Source organism: Taudactylus pleione, unplaced genomic scaffold (assembly GCF_031769625.1).
Source record: "Taudactylus pleione unplaced genomic scaffold, aTauple2 ptg000506l, whole genome shotgun sequence".
NCBI classification, from domain to species: domain Eukaryota; kingdom Metazoa; phylum Chordata; class Amphibia; order Anura; family Myobatrachidae; genus Taudactylus; species Taudactylus pleione.
Window position 1 is genome coordinate 1,521,842 of NW_028284908.1, and position 21,157 is coordinate 1,542,998.

General features: G+C 46.0%; 1 protein-coding gene across 1 annotated transcript in view; it reads left to right on the forward strand.

The window, feature by feature from the left end:
- Window positions 1-18,444, forward strand: part of USP33 (ubiquitin specific peptidase 33) — a 73,028-nt gene extending 54,584 nt beyond the window's left edge. Inside the window, exons 21-24 of the mRNA XM_088450087.1 lie at window positions 3,766-3,874; window positions 5,555-5,657; window positions 11,705-11,773; window positions 13,688-18,444. Of these exons, the coding sequence (XP_088306213.1) occupies window positions 3,766-3,874; window positions 5,555-5,657; window positions 11,705-11,773; window positions 13,688-13,845 (439 nt within the window). The 3' untranslated portion in view covers window positions 13,846-18,444. The remainder of the gene's footprint in view (window positions 1-3,765; window positions 3,875-5,554; window positions 5,658-11,704; window positions 11,774-13,687) is intronic.
- The last annotated feature ends 2,713 nt before the right edge of the window (window positions 18,445-21,157 follow it).

Consider the following 21,157-nt stretch of genomic DNA (forward strand, 5'->3'; position numbering starts at 1 on the left):
GCGCAGGTGTGCTATAAGAGATAGACAGTCATTATTTAGACAATGTCTAGATCAGGGAACTTTTTTACCTTTTACCCCAAAATATATTTAGATACGCCGACGTTATCCCCTTGATTTGAAAGGAAGGAAATCATATAGTAGTGCCCCCATATAATGCCCCTGTAGTAGTGTCCCCATATAATGCCCCTGTAGTAGTGTCCCCATAGTTATGCCCCTGTAGTAGTGTCCCCATATAATGCCCCTGTAGTAGTGTCCCCATATAATGCCCCTGTAGTAGTGCCCCCATATAATGCCCCTGTAGTAGTGTCCCCATATAATGCCCCTGTAGTAGTGTCCCCATATAATGCCCCTGTAGTAGTGTCCCCATATAATGCCCCTGTAGTAGTGCCCCCATATAATGCCCCTGTAGTAGTGCCCCCATATAATGCCCCTGTAGTAGTGCCCCCATATAATGCCCCTGTAGTAGTGCCCCCATATAATGCCCCTGTAGTAGTGCCCCCATATAATGCCCCTGTAGTAGTGCCCCCATATAATGCCCCTGTAGTAGTGCCTCCATATAATGCCCCTGTAGTAGTGCCTCCATATAATGCCCCTGTAGTAGTGCCCCCATATAATGCCCCTGTAGTAGTGTCCCAATATAATGCCCCTGTAGTAGTGTCCCCATAGTTATGCCCCTGTAGTAGTGTCCCCATATAATGCCCCTGTAGTAGTGTCCCCATATAATGCCCCTGTAGTAGTGTCCCCATATAATGCCCCTGTAGTAGTGCCCCCATATAATGCCCCTGTAGTAGTGCCTCCATATAATGCCCCTGTAGTAGTGCCTCCATATAATGCCCCTGTAGTAGTGCCCCCATATAATGCCCCTGTAGTAGTGTCCCCATAGTTATGCCCCTGTAGTAGTGCCTCCATGTAATGCCCCTGTAGCAGTGCCTCCATATAATGCCCCTGTAGTAGTGCCCCTGTAGTAGTGCCTCCATATCATGCCCCTGTAGTAGTGCCTCCATATAATGCCCCTGTAGTAGTGCCTCCATATAATGCCCCTGTATAATGCCCCTGTAGTAGTGCCTCCATATCATGCCCCTGTAGTAGTGCTCCCATATAATGCCCCTGTAGTAGTGCCCCCATATAATGCCCCTGTAGCAGTGCCTCCATATAATGCCCCTGTAGTAGTGCCCCCGTATCATGCCCCTGTAGTAGTGCCCCTGTAGTAGTGCCTCCATATCATGCCCCTGTAGTAGTGCCTCCATATCATGCCCCTGTAGTAGTGCCTCCATATAATGCCCCTGTAGTAGTGCCTCCATATAATGCCCCTGTAGTAGTGCCCCCATATAATGCCCCTGTAGTAGTGCCTCCATATAATGCCCCTGTATAATGCCCCTGTAGTAGTGCCTCCATATCATGCCCCTGTAGTAGTGCTCCCATATAATGCCCCTGTAGCAGTGCCCCCATATAATGCCCCTGTAGCAGTGCCTCCATATAATGCCCCTGTAGTAGTGCCCCCGTATCATGCCCCTGTAGTAGTGCCTCCATATAATGCCCCTGTAGTAGTGCTCCCATATAATGCCCCTGTAGTAGTGTCCCCATATAATGCCCCTGTAGTAGTGCCCCCATATAATGCCCCTGTAGTAGTGCCTCCATATAATGCCCCTGTAGTAGTGCCTCCATATAATGCCCCTGTAGTAGTGCCTCCATATAATGCCCCTGTAGTAGTGCCCCCATATAATGCCCCTGTAGTAGTGCCCCCATATAATGCCCCTGTAGTAGTGCCCCCATATAATGCCCCTGTAGTAGTGCCTCCATATCATGCCCCTGTAGTAGTGCTCCCATAGTTATGACCCCGTAGTAGTGCCCCCATATAATGCCCCTGTAGTAGTGCCTCCATATAATGCCCCTGTAGCAGTGCCTCCATATAATGCCCCTGTAGTAGTGCCCCCATATAATGCCCCTGTAGTAGTGCCCCCGTATCATGCCCCTGTAGTAGTGCCCCCGTATCATGCCCCTGTAGTAGTGCCTCCATATCATGCCCCTGTAGTAGTGCCTCCATATAATGCCCCTGTAGTAGTGCCTCCATATAATGCCCCTGTAGTAGTGCCCCCATATAATGCCCCTGTAGTAGTGCCTCCATATCATGCCCCTGTAGTAGTGCTCCCATAGTTATGAGCCTGTAGTAGTGCCCCCATATAATGCCCCTGTAGTAGTGCCTCCATAAAATGCCCCTGTAGTAGTGCCTCCATATAATGCCCCTGTAGTAGTGCCCCATATGCCCCTGTAGTAGTGCCCCCATATAATGCCCCTGTAGTAGTGTCCCCATATAATGCCCCTGTAGTAGTGCCCCCATATAATGCCCCTGTAGTAGTGCCTCCATATAATGCCCCTGTAGTAGTGCCTCCATATAATGCCCCTGTAGTAGTGCCTCCATATAATGCCCCTGTAGTAGTGCCTCCATATAATGCCCCTGTAGTAGTGCCCCCATATAATGCCCCTGTAGTAGTGCCTCCATATCATGCCCCTGTAGTAGTGCTCCCATAGTTATGACCCTGTAGTAGTGTCCCCATATAATGCCCCTGTAGTAGTGCCTCCATATAATGCCCCTGTAGTAGTGCTTCCATATAATGCCCCTGTAGTAGTGCTCCCATATAATGCCCCTGTAGTAGTGCCCCCATATAATGCCCCTGTAGTAGTGCCCCCATATAATGCCCCTGTAGTAGTGCCCTCATATAATGCCCCTGTAGTAGTGCCCCATATAATACCCCTGTAGTAGTGCCCCATATAATACCCCTGTAGTAGTGCCCCCATATAACCCTCCAGTAAGTGCCTAACCTTAACCCTAAACCTAACCCTAAAAAGATAATAATGATGTGTCGTCCATTTTTGTGTCGATCTTTTTCATGTCGAACTTTTGACCCTGTCGATCTTTTGTACCTGTCAAACGTTTTACATGTCTAACTTTAGTGTGTCTGACTTTCGTCCGTGTCGAACTTTTATCCTTGTCTAACTATTAACTGTCTAACATCTGGTGTCTATCTAGACATGGTCTAACTAATTACCGTCTGTCTATAGTCCGGAACCCCTGTAAGATAAAGCACACAGGCAGTAACTAACCCCAATATAGGGGGGATCTGCATCTTCCCGACTAGTCTAAACAGAAAAACCAATCTCTAGCTGAGTGCTCGTATCGCAGCTCCGCACCCCTCACCGATGAGACTGCGTTACAGAGCGACTCCGTTGTTCCACGCCGTAGTTTGCACCTTTCTCTAGGTACCCAGTTAGTGCAGGCTAGTCTGTGCATGTGATTTCAGTCTGAGCGGTACTGTGACAGCCAATTTTATTAAATCTGTTTTGATTTTTGTTTGCAATTGAATAACTTATATGTTTTGTGATTTCTGCAGTTTAATTTTAGTTTTCTTGCATATATTACAGTGTAAGATCTACAGCACTTCCATTATTCAAATGTTAAAGCTGATTTGGAGGATGGGGGGCAGCACAGTAACAGTGGTGTACAAACAGGTGCTGTAACCCGTAGCAACAATTAGAGTCCAACTCCTTTTTCTAGTGCAGTTTAAAAAACATCTGGTTGCTAAGGGTTACAGACTCCTCTACACAATTACCAGATTCCATAACTGTCCCCCATTCAGTTCTCGGAGTACAAATCTAATTTTTAGGATACGGTATAATATCTTCTCAGCTATTTTGTTTAGTACATGTGGTTCCTGAATCAGATCTTGTGTGATATAAAGATTTATTCTTCTGCTACCATGGTTCTAGATTTGGAGGGGGTCCAGCTGTCAATCACCTCTACGTGTGTTACACCTGCCAGACCGAGCTGGACAAGATCGAAAAGAGGCGGAAGATGGAATTGGAGACCTTTATCCGGGTAAATGAGACCCCTTCAGGGACATTTTCTCCCAGTTGTATCTCCGACGTAAATAGCGGTTCAGCTCTAACATCTCTCCCGCGTGACACCCGTAGCGGACTCCCGTGAGGTCATGGTGGAGTGGTCCGGTCTATGCCACGTTTGTTTTGTTTTAATAAACGGACGATCGCATCATACATTTGTGCGTCAGTGGATTTTTGTCCAATAGGGGCCGTATTCAATTAGCCGTGAAAAGTGCCGTTTGGAGAATAGTTTTCGCCGATTTGGACTTTTCGCCTGTTTTCAACTTATCTCCGTATTCAATTGCAGGAGTTTTCGCCTAAGCGGGAAAAACAACAGGCAAAAAGGTTTCTCTATGTATAAGCAGGCGAATTGGAAGTGCAAAATCACTATTTTGGGGTGCAAATTTGGGGATTTGGTCTAGAACCCTTTGGAACCCCCTAATGACTAATCATTAGGGGGTTCCAAATGATATGTAATTTTTGGGGCGAAAATAAAAAAAGTGTTGGAAAATTTGTAAAAAGTGGGGGCCTGGTACTTTGGGGGGCTCTATTGATGGGACAGGTGTTTTTGGGATTGCACGAGAGTACAGCAGGTGTATTTTTCAGATTTTTTTTTAAATCTTCACTTTAGAGACATCAGAATATACTAGTACCCATATACATGTACCCCAAATTTGACCTCGGTAGTTATTTTTTCCAAAATAAATGTATTTCTGTTATTACTCAGCACTTATACACATAAGCATATAACAGTAATTCTGACACTTTAAGAACACAAAACTCTTTTATTAGGGCTATTAGGACACTTCTATATTGATTTCTAATGTTAGTGCAGCTTTTCTGGGGTACAGACTGATTTCCTCAAAATCTTCGGGACGTTTCGTCTTCCGATAATTTCGCCTGTTCACCTTTTCACGTCATTGGAATTGAATACGGAAATAAGCAGGAGCGCGCAGGGAAAAAGTATCGCCTGAAAACACACGAAGGCGGCGAAGACATCGCGGCTCGGCTTTTCGCGGCTAATTGCATACGGACCTAAATTTGGATCAAAGTTCATTAAGAACAGCAGTCACTAACCATTTAATCAGACATCGTATATAATTTATTGTCACCCAAACACACTTTTATTTTCATACAGTTAGATTGAGAACAATTGGACATTAAGGTTGTTTTTTAATGCGTCTGGGCAACGTCAAATTAAAGCTTTTAAGTATATTATGAAAGATATTTTCTAAAATGGTCACAAGCAGAATGGTCGATACATTGGTTTTTTATATATATATATATATATATATATATATATTATAGTGACTTATGCATTTATCAACACTTTACTTGAAAACTGCACATCTTTAATTTTCTTTACAAGATGTGTAATCCGGCTTAGACAACCTTGTTGAACTACAACTCCTAGCATAGGCTGCACGCATGGGAGGTGGTTTTAATATACACTGTCCGGGCTGTGCTACAGGTAACTTTAACATCAAAGGTATTTTGTGCGGCTCCTACAGAACGGGCCAGGCTTTATTGTGTTCTGTTATAATATCCAGCTTGAGCATCTAAAGCCCCGTGCCTCATAATTCCATGTGATTGCTGGTTGTGAAGAGTTGTCAGCACTTTAATGTACTGTTATTGGCCTCTGTAACCCATTAACAGCCTAATATCTGTATTTCCCCAGCTAAATAAAGCTTTCCAAGAAGAAGACTCGCTGGCTGTGATTTACTGCATCAGCATGCACTGGTTCCGGGAGTGGGAAGGGTTTGTAAAGGGCAAGGACGTCGGTAAGCAATCCTGGCAGAAATACAACGTTCTATATTCCCATTCATGGTAACCTAACAAGATACTGAAGTGGTTGAACAACGGGTCCGATTTAAGACATTTTCGTAACAGTGGGATAATACCATTTTCTTTTTCGGGTTCCATGTGGTCCACAGGAATTACCTTGGGGTATGTGGTTGAAGCGATCCAGACACCAAACCGTTCCAGTTTTAGCTCCCAGGATGCACTGGTTCCTCCTCCATATATACCCCGCCCCTGGCTGCAGGCACTTAGTTATTTGTTTGGTACGCAGGATCAGTGCACCTTGTAGATAGGTGACTGCGCCGGCAGTCCCAGGCTTTGTTTTTTTTTTTTTTTTTAATGAGTAAGCCACGCTAGGCGTCCGGATTGACGCCCGTGCTGTTGCTCCATCTACCCCCGCTGGCACCGCCAGTGAGGGAACAGGGGATTTCGGCGGGCGCCAGCAGAGTTTTACTAGACGCTGGGCCAGGGACTGCAGCCAGAAGACACGGGGATGCAGGTAAGGAGGTTCCCCCCGTTTGAGGGGAACCATGTGGCAGTCCCCATACCTCCGCCAGTGGAGATGTGCCGGAGGCCGCTGTTGTGAGGAACCACGGACGACTGCTTCTTCTCTAGACCACCGGGGCATATAATTCTGGCGCCGGGGACAGTGGCGGCGGCCATGTAAAAAGCCAGTGCGTCCGTTGGCTTCACACAGCCTAGGGGAGGTAGGCTATCCCCGGCAGCCCCTCCCCCAGCCCAGATGTCAATCCGGAGTTGGCCACGTTATACAGAGCTCAATATCCTACTAAGCTTTTGTGGTTTTCGTAGTTGACTAAGAGCCTATTGCATATATATAATTTTGTTTTTTTTATTGCATTGTATGTGACTTATGTAAGTTTTGCTGTGTGTTATACTGCCTTTTTTATACCTGAATAACTGTCAGTTATAACTAACACAGCTGTTTCTCCTCATAACCCTCTGCTACAGGTGTGTGGGTTGTTTTGGGGGTGAATACTGTCACATTGTATTGCATTGCATAACATTACCTTTGTCTAAAGATAAGGAGAAGCAGGAGGCTAAAACCCCTGTGCTGGTTTCATGTATGGCCTGTCAGGCGGGCTTGTCCCCTCAGGATTTCATACAGGATGGATTGTGTGGTCGCTGTCATCATTCCATCCTACCAGCTCCTGGGCAGGAACCACCCTCGGCTTCCTTTTCTCAGATTATGGCGCAGGTTGTAAACCGTTTATCTACTACCACGCTGACCCCTACTATGGGGTACCCTCAGCAGCTAAAACCTGCGATGTTCATGCTTCTTATGCATCTGTCCTGGATGGATGTTTATGCCCACTCAAGCCAGAGTATGGCTCCGTCCCCTGCTGCATTTCAGTAAATGCTGCAAGCAGGCAGGCCAGTAGTACCTAAAACCAGAAGGCGGTCGGCTCTTCCTATCAGTCCGTCCAGCCTGTAGATTCTGATACATATTCAGATGAATTTGAAGAGGTACAAGGCTCCTCTCAGGAGTCTCTCTCAGGGGAGGAGAACCATCTAGCAACAGTGGATGTTCCTTCCTTGATTAGGGCGCTAAAAACTATTTTAAACCTAGATAGTGAAGAGCCAGAACCTTGGAAGGCTCCGGTGTTCAAGCGCCAGAGGGTCGTTAAGGCTGAGTTTCCCAAATCTGAGCAACTCTCTGAACTTATGGGGGAAGCATGGAGTTATCCTGATAGACGATTCCCTGTTACAAAAAAGGTTACAGCTTTATACCCCCTCCCACCTGGCGAATGCGCTAAATGGGAAGTTCCGCCTGTGTGGATGCTCATGTGGCACATCTGGTTAAGAGCGCCACATTGCCCATACCATCTGCATCCTCCCTTAACGATCCCACAGATAGAAGACTTGAAGCCTGTCTGAAGGCGTTTTTTTTTCTCTGTCAGCAGCTGCTACCCGCCCGGCCATGGCTACGGCCTTGGTGTCTAAGGCAATTGAAGAATGGACAGGGGCACTGGAAAATACTCTTCCAGAGGCTTCCAGGGAGCAGCTGACGATTATCTCCTATATCAAGGAGGCAACCTCCTATTTGGGGGAGGCGGCATTAGACGCCGGTATTCTGGCTTCTAAGGCATCAGCTACCTCAGTTGTTGCTCGCAGAGCCCTTTGGTTAAGAGCCTGGAAAGCAGATGCAGGTTCCAAGAAGGCTGTGGAATCCCTGCCATTTTTGGGAGGCATGCTGTTTGTCACAGAATTAGATAAGATTGTGGCCGGTCTGCCTTCAACGACTACCGTTAGAAGCCTTTCGCCCGCAAGGAAAAGCGAAGGGACAGTCTTCCTTTAGACAATCCAGTTCTCGTAGGAAACCGCAAACTAAGAGATCTTGGGCAATCGGACGTCCGGCTTCCAAGTCAGATGACAGACCCTCGGCCTGATGGGGCGGGCCTCCCCCTGGGGAATCCCAGAGTGTTAGGCCGACGACTTCAGTTTTCGGATACCTGGCATCAGACAACAACAGACGCTTGGGTAAAAAAAGTAGTCTCTCAAGGGTACACCCTTACTTTAGGAAAAAGTCCCCCGCAAAGGTTTTTCTGCACAGTTCCTATTTCGGACTCTACCAAGTCCTTAGCCCTCCAGCAGGCCATTCGTTCCCTGCTGGGTTAAGGGATGATAATCCCCGTTCCGTTGGATCAGCAAAGAAAGGGTTATTATCCCAATATATTTTGGATCTAGAAGCCTAATGGGTCCCACCGGCCATTCTGAATCTGAAAGGCCTCAACAGATGTATCCTGGTGCCCAAGTTCCATATGGAAATTCTTCGGTCAATTGTCCTGACAATGGAACAGAGGGATTTTATGGTGTCCTTGGACATTCAGGATGCGTATCTACATGTGCCAATTACGCATTCCCACCAAAGGTTTCTGCGGTTTGCTCTTCTGTAGCAACATTTCCAATTTCAGGCGCTGTCTTTTGGTTTGTCAACAGCCCCGCTGGTCTTTACAAAAATAATGGCCGTAATGATGGCCTACCACATGCATCAGGGAGTCAGAATAGTGCCATACCTGGACAACCTCCTGATATTGGCAGTGTCTCCAGATGTATTACATCATCATTTCAGACTGACAGTTGCCTGCCTACACAGGCACGGCTGGATCATAAATTGGAAAAAGTAATCTTTCTCCAGTAACGCAGATGGTGCATTTAGGTGCACTCCTGGATTCTCTGGCACAAAGGATATTTCTTCCAGGAGACAAGATTTTGGCCCTTCAATTACGGGTTCGCAGATTTCTCTACAATCAAACGGTGTCTATCCACTCAGCGATGGGGTTCTGGGGTCCATGGTGTCCACCTTCGACATTGTGGAATATGCTCAGTTCCACTCAAGACCACTGCAACAGCTGAACAGGAGTCGCCCCTTCTGGATTCCAGATTGGGTGCTCTTCACTAAGGATGCCAGCCTCCGCAGATGGAATGCAGTGACGGGTCGTCACACCTATCCATAAACATCCTGGAACTTTGTGCAGTATTCAGGGTACTCGTTCCAGCACAGGATATACTAAGGGCAGGCCTGTCCAGATACAGTCCGACAACACGACCGCAGTAGGCCTACCTCAACCATCAGGGAGGCACGCGAAGTCTGGCAGCCATGGCGGAAGTGACAAACATTCTGGTCTGAGCAGAATTTCATCTTCCAGCAATCTCGGCAGTATTCATACCATGAATCCTCAACTGGGAAGCGGACTTCCTAAGTCGTCACGATATACATGACGGGGAATGGGCTCTTCATGTGGATGTCTTTCAGATCCTAGTAGACAAATGGGGACTACCAGAGGTAGAACTCATGGCCTCAGGCCACTACAAGGTCCTCAGGTACGGGTCCAGAACCAGGGATCCCTCAGCCGATTTTGTGGACGCTCTAGCAGTGAAGTGGAACTTCAAGCTAGAGTATCTTTTTCCTCCGATCTCCCTCCTCCCAAGGGTCATCAGGAAATACAAGCAGGAGTGCGGAACAGTAATACTGATAGCCCATGCTTGGCCCAGACGCCATTGGTTCACCGACCTTCAGAGTCTCTCCATAGACACTCCATGGCCTCTTCCTCTAAGGCCGGATCTGTTAACATAAGGGTCCCTGCCTGCATCCGGACCTTCCCCGTCTGTCTTTGACGGTGTGGCTCTTGAATCTTCCATCTTAAGAGCCAAGGGTTTTACTACTTTTGTAATTCAGATGATGCTCGGGGCGCGGAAGCCTTCCCCTGCCCGCATCTATTACAGAATTTTGCACTCTTATTTTCAGTGGTGTAGTCACAGAAAATATGATCCTGAAGTTATTAGGGTCTCACGAGTGCTTGCTTTTCTCCAGGCTGGGTTAGACCGGGGTCTCCGCCTGGCCACCCCGAGAGTTCAGGGGTCTTCAATCTGGTTTCAGCGAAGGATCACCCCACTGCCTGATGTTAGGACATTTGTTCTGAGGGTTCAGCCTCCCTTTTGTCCCTCCGGTAGCTCTGTGGGATTTGTCTTTGGTTCTCAGGGCTCTACAGGCTCCCCCATTTGAAACCTTGAAATCAGTAGACCTTAGGTGGTTGACAGCGAAGACAGTTTTTCTTCTTGCTATCTCCTCTGCCCGCTAGGCCTCTGATTTGGCAGTGCCTTCTTTTCGCTCTCCCTTTTTGATTTTTCATCAGGATAGAGCTGTTCTTCTTCCCGGGGCGGGTTACCTTCCTAAGGTAGTATCCCGCTTTCATGTGAATGAAGAAATAGTGGTTCCAGTCTTCAGACCTCTCTGTAGGTGAAGCTTCTCTGGATGTGGTGCATGCCCTACATATCTACGTTGATCGTACCAACTTCTTTAGGAAATCGGATTCTCTTTTTGTTGTATGGCTGGCCAGCTAACAAATAGACTCTAGCTAGATGGTTTCGTATGATGATTTCTGAGGCGTACACACAAGCTGATCTCTCTGTTCCAAACATAGTGACAGCACATTTTACTCGATCTGAGAGACCATCGTGGCCATTTCGTCGTGGTACCTCTGCTGAACAATTGTGCAAGGCAGACACGTGGTCTTCCGTCCATACTTTTCTCAAATTTTACGCCTTTGATACTTTTGCCTCTCAGGATGCTTCCTTTGGGCGCCGGATTCTCCTTTCTGCTAAACAGGAGTGTCCCCACCCTTCAGGGAACTATTTTGGGACATCCTCAAGGTAATTCCTGTGGACCCTATGGAACCCGAAGAAGAAAATAAGAGTTATGGTATAACATACCTTTAATAACTCTTTTTTTTTTTTTTTTTCGAGGTCCACAGGGCACCCACCCTAATGCACCTGGTGTTATTGGGTAATCTTTTTTTTCTTTTGTATTTCATGATTCTATCTTCTTAGAGTGTTTGTTTCTGGTGTACAATTGTCCTTCCTTCTCATCTTTTCTTCTCCTGCCTTGGGCTTGGTAACAAACTAAGTTCCTGTAGCCAGGGGTTGGGTATATATGGAGGAGGACCCAGTGCATCCTGGGAGCTAAAGCTTGTAACTGTTTGATGCCTGGATCACTCCTACCAGATACCCCAAGGTAATTCCTGTGGACCCTATGGACCTCGTAGAAAAACAGTTAACAAAGATATTTTATACCATAACTCTTATTTTACTCTATTCAAATGAATTTGTCAGGAAATTTCTTAATCTATACATAAAAATACTAACACGGTGACTCACCTGCTTGTCGATTCTTCCAGGTTGAGATCACAGTCAGCCAGGGGCTGTTATAGGCTGTGGGCATTTGGCTTTGACAGCTCAGCGGCCAGATTTGTCATGTTGACCCCTTACAATCTTTTTGTTTAGCCAAAGGTTGGATCCAACCATCATGACCTGCCACGTGTTTATTCGTATTGGCCACAGGTCCGCTAGTTTGAGTTTTGGTCCATATAAACAGATTGGCAACTGATTGGTCATATATCCTATCATTAAACTAGCCAATGTCAGCAATCTGATCTGTTGTTTTCTTCAGATGTAATGTTTACACAAGCGGGTTTTCAAATCCTGTTCATTGTATGTGTGTCTTCCGCAGATCCTCCAGGTGCAATTGATAATTCTAAAATAGCCGTCACCAAGTGCGGCCATATGACTCTGAGACAAGGTGAGTGACACTGACGTCCTACCCGTGCAATGACACACAATGGGCCCAATCAAAGTGCAGTTGAACATACTGATGACATAAGAACTTTTTATTTTGTTTGTTTTTAAAATCACAAACCGCTTATACATACGAAACGTTCGGCATTTGCCGTTATTCAGTCTTGAAGTTGGCCTACTATTGAAAAAGTTTTCAATTAACACCCCCTGAGTGGTATTGTCACACCTTCTGCCATACTTGCATTAACCAGCTGATAATCACTGTCATCTCTGCTGAAACTGTCAATGAATTGTAAGCTCACCTGGCCAGAGCCATCTTTTCCCTTTTTGTTTTATATTCTGACATGTACACTGAAGGTGGCATGACACACACTACATCGTTATATAGTAAGTCAGCACTTTATAAATAAGAGAGAATAATGGGAGATTATGTAAATCAGATATATGCTGACTACATCTGTGCACAGGGGCTGGCTGGCAGCTTTCAGGCTGGGGGGCAAACACAATAAAGTCACTTTTGATGATATATTGCAAATATTTAAAACCCGGCCATCTATGCGGTGCTGCACAATTCGGGGTCTGCTATGCCTTGGTACCTAGGCAGGAATCGGTATGGGATGCCGGCTGTCAGAATCCCGACACCGGCATCCCGACAGGGCTAGCATACCCACACTTGTTGTCCGGTATGCTAACCCTCCCTTTTTGGTGCCTGACCCTAGCCTCCCCTGTAGTGCCTGAATCTAACCCATCCCTCCCCAGACCCTAACCCTCCCCATAGTGCCTAACCCTGCACCCTAACCCTTCCCCCCACCCCGCTACTTGCCTTCGGTATCCTGGCGGTCGGGATGTCGGTACTGGGATTGTGATGGGCGTCGGGTTTCAGGCGCCAGTAATATCAGTGCCGGCATCGCCGCCCCTGGATACTGACCGTATCCCCTTAGGCAGCGGCAGGATCACGAAATGGCATAGCCTTTGTTTAATTTTGAAGTATTTGTCTGGATACCGCATTGACATTAACCCCCCCCCCTCCCCCCATATTTGTTTTCCCTTACCTCTTTTCATTTCTTTCGCTATACCATTTCTTACTACAGTTATCCTCTTAAAAGAGGAGGGCAACCCATTAATCAAGTGGTCAGGGAACAGGGGTAAATTACCCCACATGGGGTAAACGTGAAATTCCTGGGGGTAATGGACGGACTGCCGGGCATGCATATGAATCGTTCTATAATATAGAAGGAATCATATGCATGCCCGGCTGTGCCGCAGGGAGGCTCTAAGCCGGACGCCCGCTGAGATGTTATTACCAGCGGGCACCCGGCTCCTACCCTGCAGTGCCGCGTTAGCCGGAGGCTGGAGTTCTCTTCTGAACTCCAGCTTCCGCCTCTCTCCATGCGCACTATGGGAGAGACATCATGACGTCTCTCCCATAGTTCCGAGGAGCAGCCGGGCGGACAGGACGGCGGCGGATGCAGGAGCGGGGATTAAGGTAAGTGGGTTTTTTTGTACAAGCGGCACTACAGGGGCATTATATGGTGGCACTACTACAGGGGCATTATATGGGGGCACTACTACAGGGGCATAACTATGGAGGCACTACTACAGGGGCATAACTATGGGGGCACTACAGGGGCATTATATGGGGGCACTACTACAGGAGCACTATATGATTTCCTTCCTTTCAAATCAAGGGGGTAAGGTCGACGTATCTAAATATATTTGGGGGTAAAAAGTAAAAAAGTTCCCTAACCCCTGCATTAATCACTACCAGTTGTGGAACTACAAGTCGCATCATGCCCTGCCAGACACTGGCTGAGATATGTAGTCTCACAAACATTTGCTAGGAGCTTTTCTATTTGTATACAATGTGCCTCCTCTGGTCTTAGTGATGTCACTAAATGTCGTGGTTTCCTGTCTCCAGGAGCTGACTCTGGGCAGATATCCGAAGAAACTTGGAATTTTCTCCAATCCATCTACGGCGGCGGCCCCGAGATAACACTGCGGCAAAGCGTGGCAATCACCGATTCTGAAGCCGGCTCGTCAGAAGAGAAGATTGACGTAGAGACGCGGAATGTATAATTATTTGCTTTATATGCCCTAGTGTCACAACTTAAGTCATTTATTTTGGTTTGTCTTTATTTTCCCTGTTTTTGAATGATTCCTCCTGTTTATATAATGGAATTAGAAGGCATTTTCAGCTGTGATCTTAAGCGTCCTATTTATGTTTTCTAAGAGAGCAGGTGATACACTGAGAGTTTTATTTCAGATGACCTATGTAAATGTTTTAGTTTTCTTTTAATCCTGCCATTGTACATAACGTGCTAAACAACCCGTGGGTGTCCGCAGGGTCCACATTCCGGGAACGGCTCTGCGCGTAACCAGTTTCCGCCATGCCCGAAGTGACTGAGTTTGGTTACACGAGCGTTCCCTATCCCATTTATGCAGAATTGTCCCCTCCTCTCCTGCTGCGTCAGGACCTCACCTGGTCAGCTAAGTGCCACCGGTGCTTAGCGAAGGAGAACTGGGAACTTTTTGGATTACTGCACATTTTGTAGAAATGTGCCGTGTAACTGGAAAAAGGCACTTTTTACATTTTAGCGTAATTTATCAAATGCTTCTACAGTGCCCTCTACAACTTAAAATTGTATTTTTATATATAATCATAAATCAGACCAGGATTGGTGGCTTACTAAAAAGTGACTCTGGATACGTATCCACGTTTGGGTTCTTGTCCTCCATTGGATCAAGGCAAAAAAAATGACCAATACCAGGTGGCTTTTTATGTTGTAGTAATTATCTAACCACTATTAATGACATGACACTTTTAGCCTACTGTTGCTAAAGCCTGTTTTATGCACGGCATGCCCTAACATTGCAGATAGAAGAAAAACTCTTTTATTTTGGTAAGAAAGGTAGTAGATGTTTGGAGACTCCAATCACCATTTTCTTAAATGTGAAGAATTCTTAGTCTATTTATATAATTGAATTTTATTTTTACCGTTATTGCTTGTGTATAAATTGTATACGCGGCAGGATGATTGCGTAGAACGCAGGTTTTGGAACAGGTTAGCCGCGTCTTGACATTTTGTTCGTACAGTACCGTGGACCAGCGTTAGTAAAAGACAGCACAGCCGAATCAGTCTGACGTTTACCTTGTAAGCACAACAGACTATTCTCAGTCAAGGAACACAAAGTGAATGTAGATGCTGGAGAGTAGTTTGCACTTGTCTATTCTCTAATTATTAATTTGCTCATACCTCTTTCTTAATAAATACATTGTAGTATTAATTGCTCCTCATCCCAGAATGCATTTAATGCTTGTCCCTGGGCTTTCTACATTGCACGGAAAGTCCTCTATGGCCTCTGTAGGTGTATTCTGTGCCCATTGCCGGAATCTCATCCGGTGCGGGTACGACGGTGCGTGCAGATAAATCTTTACGTCACATAAAGTCTGTCCGGGGTTGGCATAGGCACATTCTGAACCACCAGCTTCCCCCGCACTCGGCCTCACAAAAAAACGCTTTAGGAGTCCAAAAAAAGAAATCTGAAAGTTGAATAACGAAGTAATGTGCAACCATTGGTGTTGAATAATAGTTTGGTATAATGAGAATTTATTCGAGAGACGTACAATGAGCTAAAACCTCTCACAACACACAATCTGACTGAGGAAAACTGATGGATGTGGACGCAACAGGACAGATGAGCACTGAGATGATTGATGAAATCGCCTCTGTATTGCGCCACTTAATATGGTGGCAACATAAAAATAAACTATAATAATGAGTAAGTACCGCTTATGTAGGAATGATCTCACTAACACTATTCTACAAGTTTATACAGTACGATAGAGGATAACTTCAGGTCTCATAGAGCAATATATCCGTGCAAATGAACGTAGGAACATTGCGATATGATAAAGACACAAATGGGGAGGATTAAATGTTAGTAAGCACTATCTGTATCTTACCTAGGCTTCCACCTAGGATCCAGTGCTCTGAGAGCTCTGGGTTTGAAAACGTGTTTATATGTTTTTGACAAATGAATGAGGTTGATGGGGCCCAAACTAGTATCTTAAATAGGGCCCCATGGGGTCTGATTAGTACAATAAGTTGGTGTAACTACTGACCCATAGCCAGCCATTTGACTCATTGCCCCAACATGCTGTGGATTATTCATAATAGCGGAATTGTTGCTATGGGTTCCTGCAATGTTGCACTCTCTTAGTAAGTAACCTACAAATGTCATCTTATCAGACTTTCCTGGCAATTCCAGTATACACCACGGTGTGTGCAGGATTGTGTCCTCCGTACGTGGTGATCTCTGTGCTACGTAAATATCTGTGGAACAAGGCGGGCAGTGCGGGTACAGGATGAGGTGGGTGGAGGGTAGAGGACCAAATAGACAGGATCCTGCCAACGTTGCCCAGTCCCAGCACTATGGAGGGAGAGATGGCTTGCTCTGTGGGGCTGGTGTGCCAGACTCTGGAAGCTCGTCCTACTCCTTGTTTAGTAACACCAGTATAATTAAGTACCATTTTTTTTGTCTTCATTTCCATTGTTGAGACCATGACGCTGTGTGTATTCTGGGCAGACACTTTAACAAACTTAAATCTGTTCCATGGGCGACATTAATTCTGTTCATTTTCTTGAATGAACTATTGTTCTATTTTATATCCAGTAATATTTGAAAATGTACATTATTTAATGAGCACTTCCTTTTTTTTAACTAATTTATATGGAAACCGGTGGTACTTTGCACCTGGTATAAAATACTTTTCTAATTATAATGGCGCCCAACATTATCTGTTCTGTGAATGTATGCCCAAATGTGGGTGCAGTTTGTGTTACTATAGCCACACATATTCCCCTCCTGTCCTGATGCTGGCAGGGCTTAGCCGCACACCTTCCTCCTGTCCCGACGCTGGCAGGGATTAGCCACACACCTTCCTCCTGTCCCGATGCTGGCAGGGCTTAGCCGCACACCTTTCTGCTGTCCCGATGTTGGCAGGGCTTAGCCGCACACCTTCCTGCTGTCCTGATGCTGGCAGAGCTTAGCTGCACACCTTCCTGCTGTCCCGATGTTGGCAGAGCTTAGCCGCACACCTTCCTGCTGTCCTGATGCTGGCAGAGCTTAGCTGCACACCTTCCTGCTGTCCTGATGCTGGCAGAGCTTAGCTGCACACCTTCCTGCTGTCCTGATGCTGGCAGAGCTTAGCTGTACACCTTCCTGCTGTCCTGATGCTTACAGGGCTTAGCTGCACACCTTCCTGCTGTCCTGATGCTTACAGGGCTTAGCTGCACACCTTCCTGCTGTCCCGATGCTGGCAGGGCTTAGCTGCACGCCTTCCTGCTGTCCCGATGCTGGCAGGGCTTAGCTACACACCTTCCTGCTGTCCCGATGCTGGCAGAGCTTAGCTGCACACCTTCCTGCTGTCCCGATGCTGGCAGAGCTTAGCTGCACACCTTCCTGCTGTCCCGATCCTGGCAGGGCTTAGCCGCACACCTTCCTGCTGTCCTGATGCTGGCAGGGCTTAGCTGCACACCTTCCTGCTGTCCTGATGCTGGCAGAGCTTAGCTGAGCACCTTCCTGCTGTCCCGATGCTGGCAGGGCTTAGCCACACCCCATCCCCTCCTGTCCCGATGCTGGCAGGGCTTAGCCGCACACCTTCCTGCTGTCCCGATGCTGGCAGGGCTTAGCCGCACACCTTCCTGCTGTCCCGATGCTGGCAGGGCTTAGCCGCACACCTTCCTGCTGTCCCGATGCTGGCAGGGCTTAGCCGCACACCTTCCTGCTGTCCCGATGCTGGCAGGGCTTAGCCGCACACCTTCCTGCTGTCCCAATGCTGGCAGAGCTTAGCTGAGCACCTTCCTCCATCCTGATGCAGGCAGGGCTTAGCCACGCTCCTTTCTCCTGTCCCAATGCTGGCAGGGCTAACACAAAAGTGGGCGTTCCTGGGTGCAATAGGGACAAGGGCTTATTTTGCATGTCTGAATGTTGGGAGATATGGTATATGGGGATGGGTACGGGATATCCCAGTATATCATTACATGGCTGTGCAGCTATAATGCTGGTGTACAGATGAAGACTGCAATGATTATTGTATGTTATCTTACAGACATAAATACTGTGTAACACCAGAATTTATCAATCTGCTTTTTCCACCACTTACTGCAGTAATCTCAATGTCCATTTAATAATTACAATGTATTAGATTCTCATATGTTTCCAGTTCGATAATTGATATTTGGAGATGACAGGGGAGGGCATATTAAATATAAAAATGACCACTACTCCAATTACTGGAGATACTCCAGCGTTCCTTTATTGCAGGGGTTCTCAACTCTGGTCTTCATATACTCCCAACAGGTCTTGTTTTCAGGATTTCTGTCTGTGAACTACACTGTCACCTGGGCCTGATTAAGGAAATCCTGAAGTCATGAGCTCTTGTTGGTGTGTGAGAACCAGATTTGGGTACTAACAAATTGTACTTTCTGTAGCTTACCCTTAAGTTTCTACTGCACAAATGCACTGTCGGTGAATGGCTAGACGTGATCGTTAGCATGTTGTGAATGTTTGCTTTCAATGATTTAATTGCTCATTGTAAATTGTCAATAAAAGAGGACAAGTTTAATTGCTTGTATGTGAGATTTATATTACAATAAATGGAGTGGCTCATAACTAATTGTGGCAATTCATTGGGAAACGGTTCATACCAATTTGGGAGGAGGAGGAGGCCGGTGGCGGTTTCCGAAATATAAACAGATTACATTAGCATTTATTATTTGTCAGGCTGTGATTTTATTATAATCTCCAGGGTTATGATGTCTAGTCCTCCTGTACATTCAGGTGGGTATTATTATTAATGAAGGGCACCAGCCGTTGTGTAACTCTTACTAAATGTTATAACCTGATTCCTGCTTTGACGCTTCCTTACGCTCATGATAAACGTATATATGACAAAGCAACACAGGCAGTGCAGATTCCCACACACCTGGAGCCAGCATAATGGGTCAGATCTCCACATATGTGTCACCTATTTATACACACAAAGGTGATAGATGCAGGAACTCATCGCAACAGATCCTGGTCAGACAGTGCAGAAATGATTTAGGTCCTTATAAAACAAAGTGGGGTGTTTAGCGCAATGGAAAGTATAGAATAATGGGAATTGCTAATCTCTGATTATCTACAATTGCAAAAGTGCAATATGTAAAATATACATTGTGTTACCAGATTAAAGCCAGTAAGTAAGCTTGTAGGACAAACATGCAGAGAAATATATGCCAGCACTCGGCAGCATGTAATGAGTAACTTCTGGCTGATTTTGCTCTGCAACCTACATATGAACAGACAGATGCAGATATTGCAAAGCTGGTGGTTTTAGTTTCCCCTTTTGTTTTTAAACCAGGCCGGGAGAAATCTTCTTGAAAAGTATTTTCTCCAGCAGGGCTTCCCTGAGAAGCTCTGTAGCAATGAGAGAGAACAGACTTTCTGCTGGGGTAGAGACAGGAAAAAAAAAAAAAGTTAAAATTGGTTTCAGTTCTATTAGACTCTAAAAAATGTGAAGGTTTAGGAACAATGATAGGATGTGGAGCATTCTGCAACAAGGTAGCCTGCAGGTGAAACATCGTAATTAAACCGTAAAGGGACCAGGCAGCCGATGCAAAGCCTGAGCCAGGAGTAACGCATTTGCTAAACGGTTACCAAAGGAAGTTACTGTATCAGCTGCTTTCATAGGCGTCAAGGTGAGTTAAGGCCCCCATACATCAGCAATTGATTGCAGCAATTCTGCAATTTGCAATCGATTTTATTTTTATACACAATCGATGGCAAATTGCAGAATTGTTGCAATCAATTGCTGATGTATGGGGGCCTTAAGACCGTTAGTAAAGGATTACAATACTGAAGGCAGGAGGCGATAGTGAATGAGTACAGGTTGAGTCTCCCATATCCAAATATTCCGAAATACGGAATTATTTGGACATGACTAAGATAATGAAACCTATGATTTTTGATGGTTCAATGTACACAAACTTTGTCTAAGGCACAAATTATTAAAAATATGGTATAAAATTACCTTCAGGCTGTGTGTATAGGGTGTATATGAAATATAAATGAATTTCATATCTGTACACAAACTTTGTTTGAGCCACAAAATTATTGAATATATTGTATAAAATGACCTGCAGGCTGTGTGTATAAGGTGTATATAATACATAAATGCATTCTGTGTGTGTATATTTGGGTCATATTCCCAAGATATTTCATTATGGCAGTGATTTTCAACCTTTTTCAACTTGAGGCACACAGCTCAAGATTTTAAAATTGCCAAGGCACACCATCCGGCAATGCGGGGTGCGAGACAGATGAAAAAACACATATTGGCCTCCGCAGGAATAAAACACACATACAATGGCCCCCACGGGAATAAAACACACATACATTGGCCCCCACGGGAATAAAACACACATACAATGGCCCCCACGGGAATAAAACACACATACATTGGCCCCCACGGGAATAAAACACACATACATTGGCCTCTGCAGGAATAAAACACACATACATTGGCACCCACAGGAATAAAACACACATAAATTGGCCTCCGCAGGAATAAAACACACATACATGGGCGTCCACAGGAATAAAACACACATACATTGGCCTCCGCAGTAATAAACACACATACATTGGTCCCAGAATAAAAACACTACATTGGCCCCCCCAGAAAAAAAAAAAAACATTGCTCCCCACAGAAAAAACTATTACATTGGCTGGCCACACAGAATAAACCACAATGCTCTCCACACACAAAAAAAACAACAACACTGGCTGACCCCTACAGAAAAAAACCCACATTGCTCCCATGTTAAAAATAAATATAGATTTATTGGCACCTACCAGGCTGTGCAGAGCTGTCAGTGCAGCAGAGTGCAACCGTCGGGTGGAGCGTGCCGGTAAGCACACTAGAGGACAGGCGGAGAGGACAGGTGGAGCGGGAGGGAGGGCTGGGGGAATCAGGCGGGATGACTGGCTGGCTGAGCGGGCAGGCATGACCTGTGATGTCACGCCGCCGCGCCTACAGAGTCACGGCCCGGGTGCGCCTGAGCTTCCCAGAAGAGCTCAGCGGCAGCGCTGCCCGGGCCGCAATGACTGTACTGCAGTAATCTGATCGGCGGCTCTGACAGCAGACTCCAACGGCGGCGCGGCACACTAAACAACTGCCCACGGCACAACGGTTGAAAACCGCTGCATTATGGTATGCAAATATTCCAAAATACGGAATATTCCGTTATCCAAAATACCCCTGGTCCCAAGCATTTTGGATATGGCAGACTCAACCTGTAGTTGGGTGGTATCTTTAGTAAGGTAAAAACGTTTCCAAGAGACT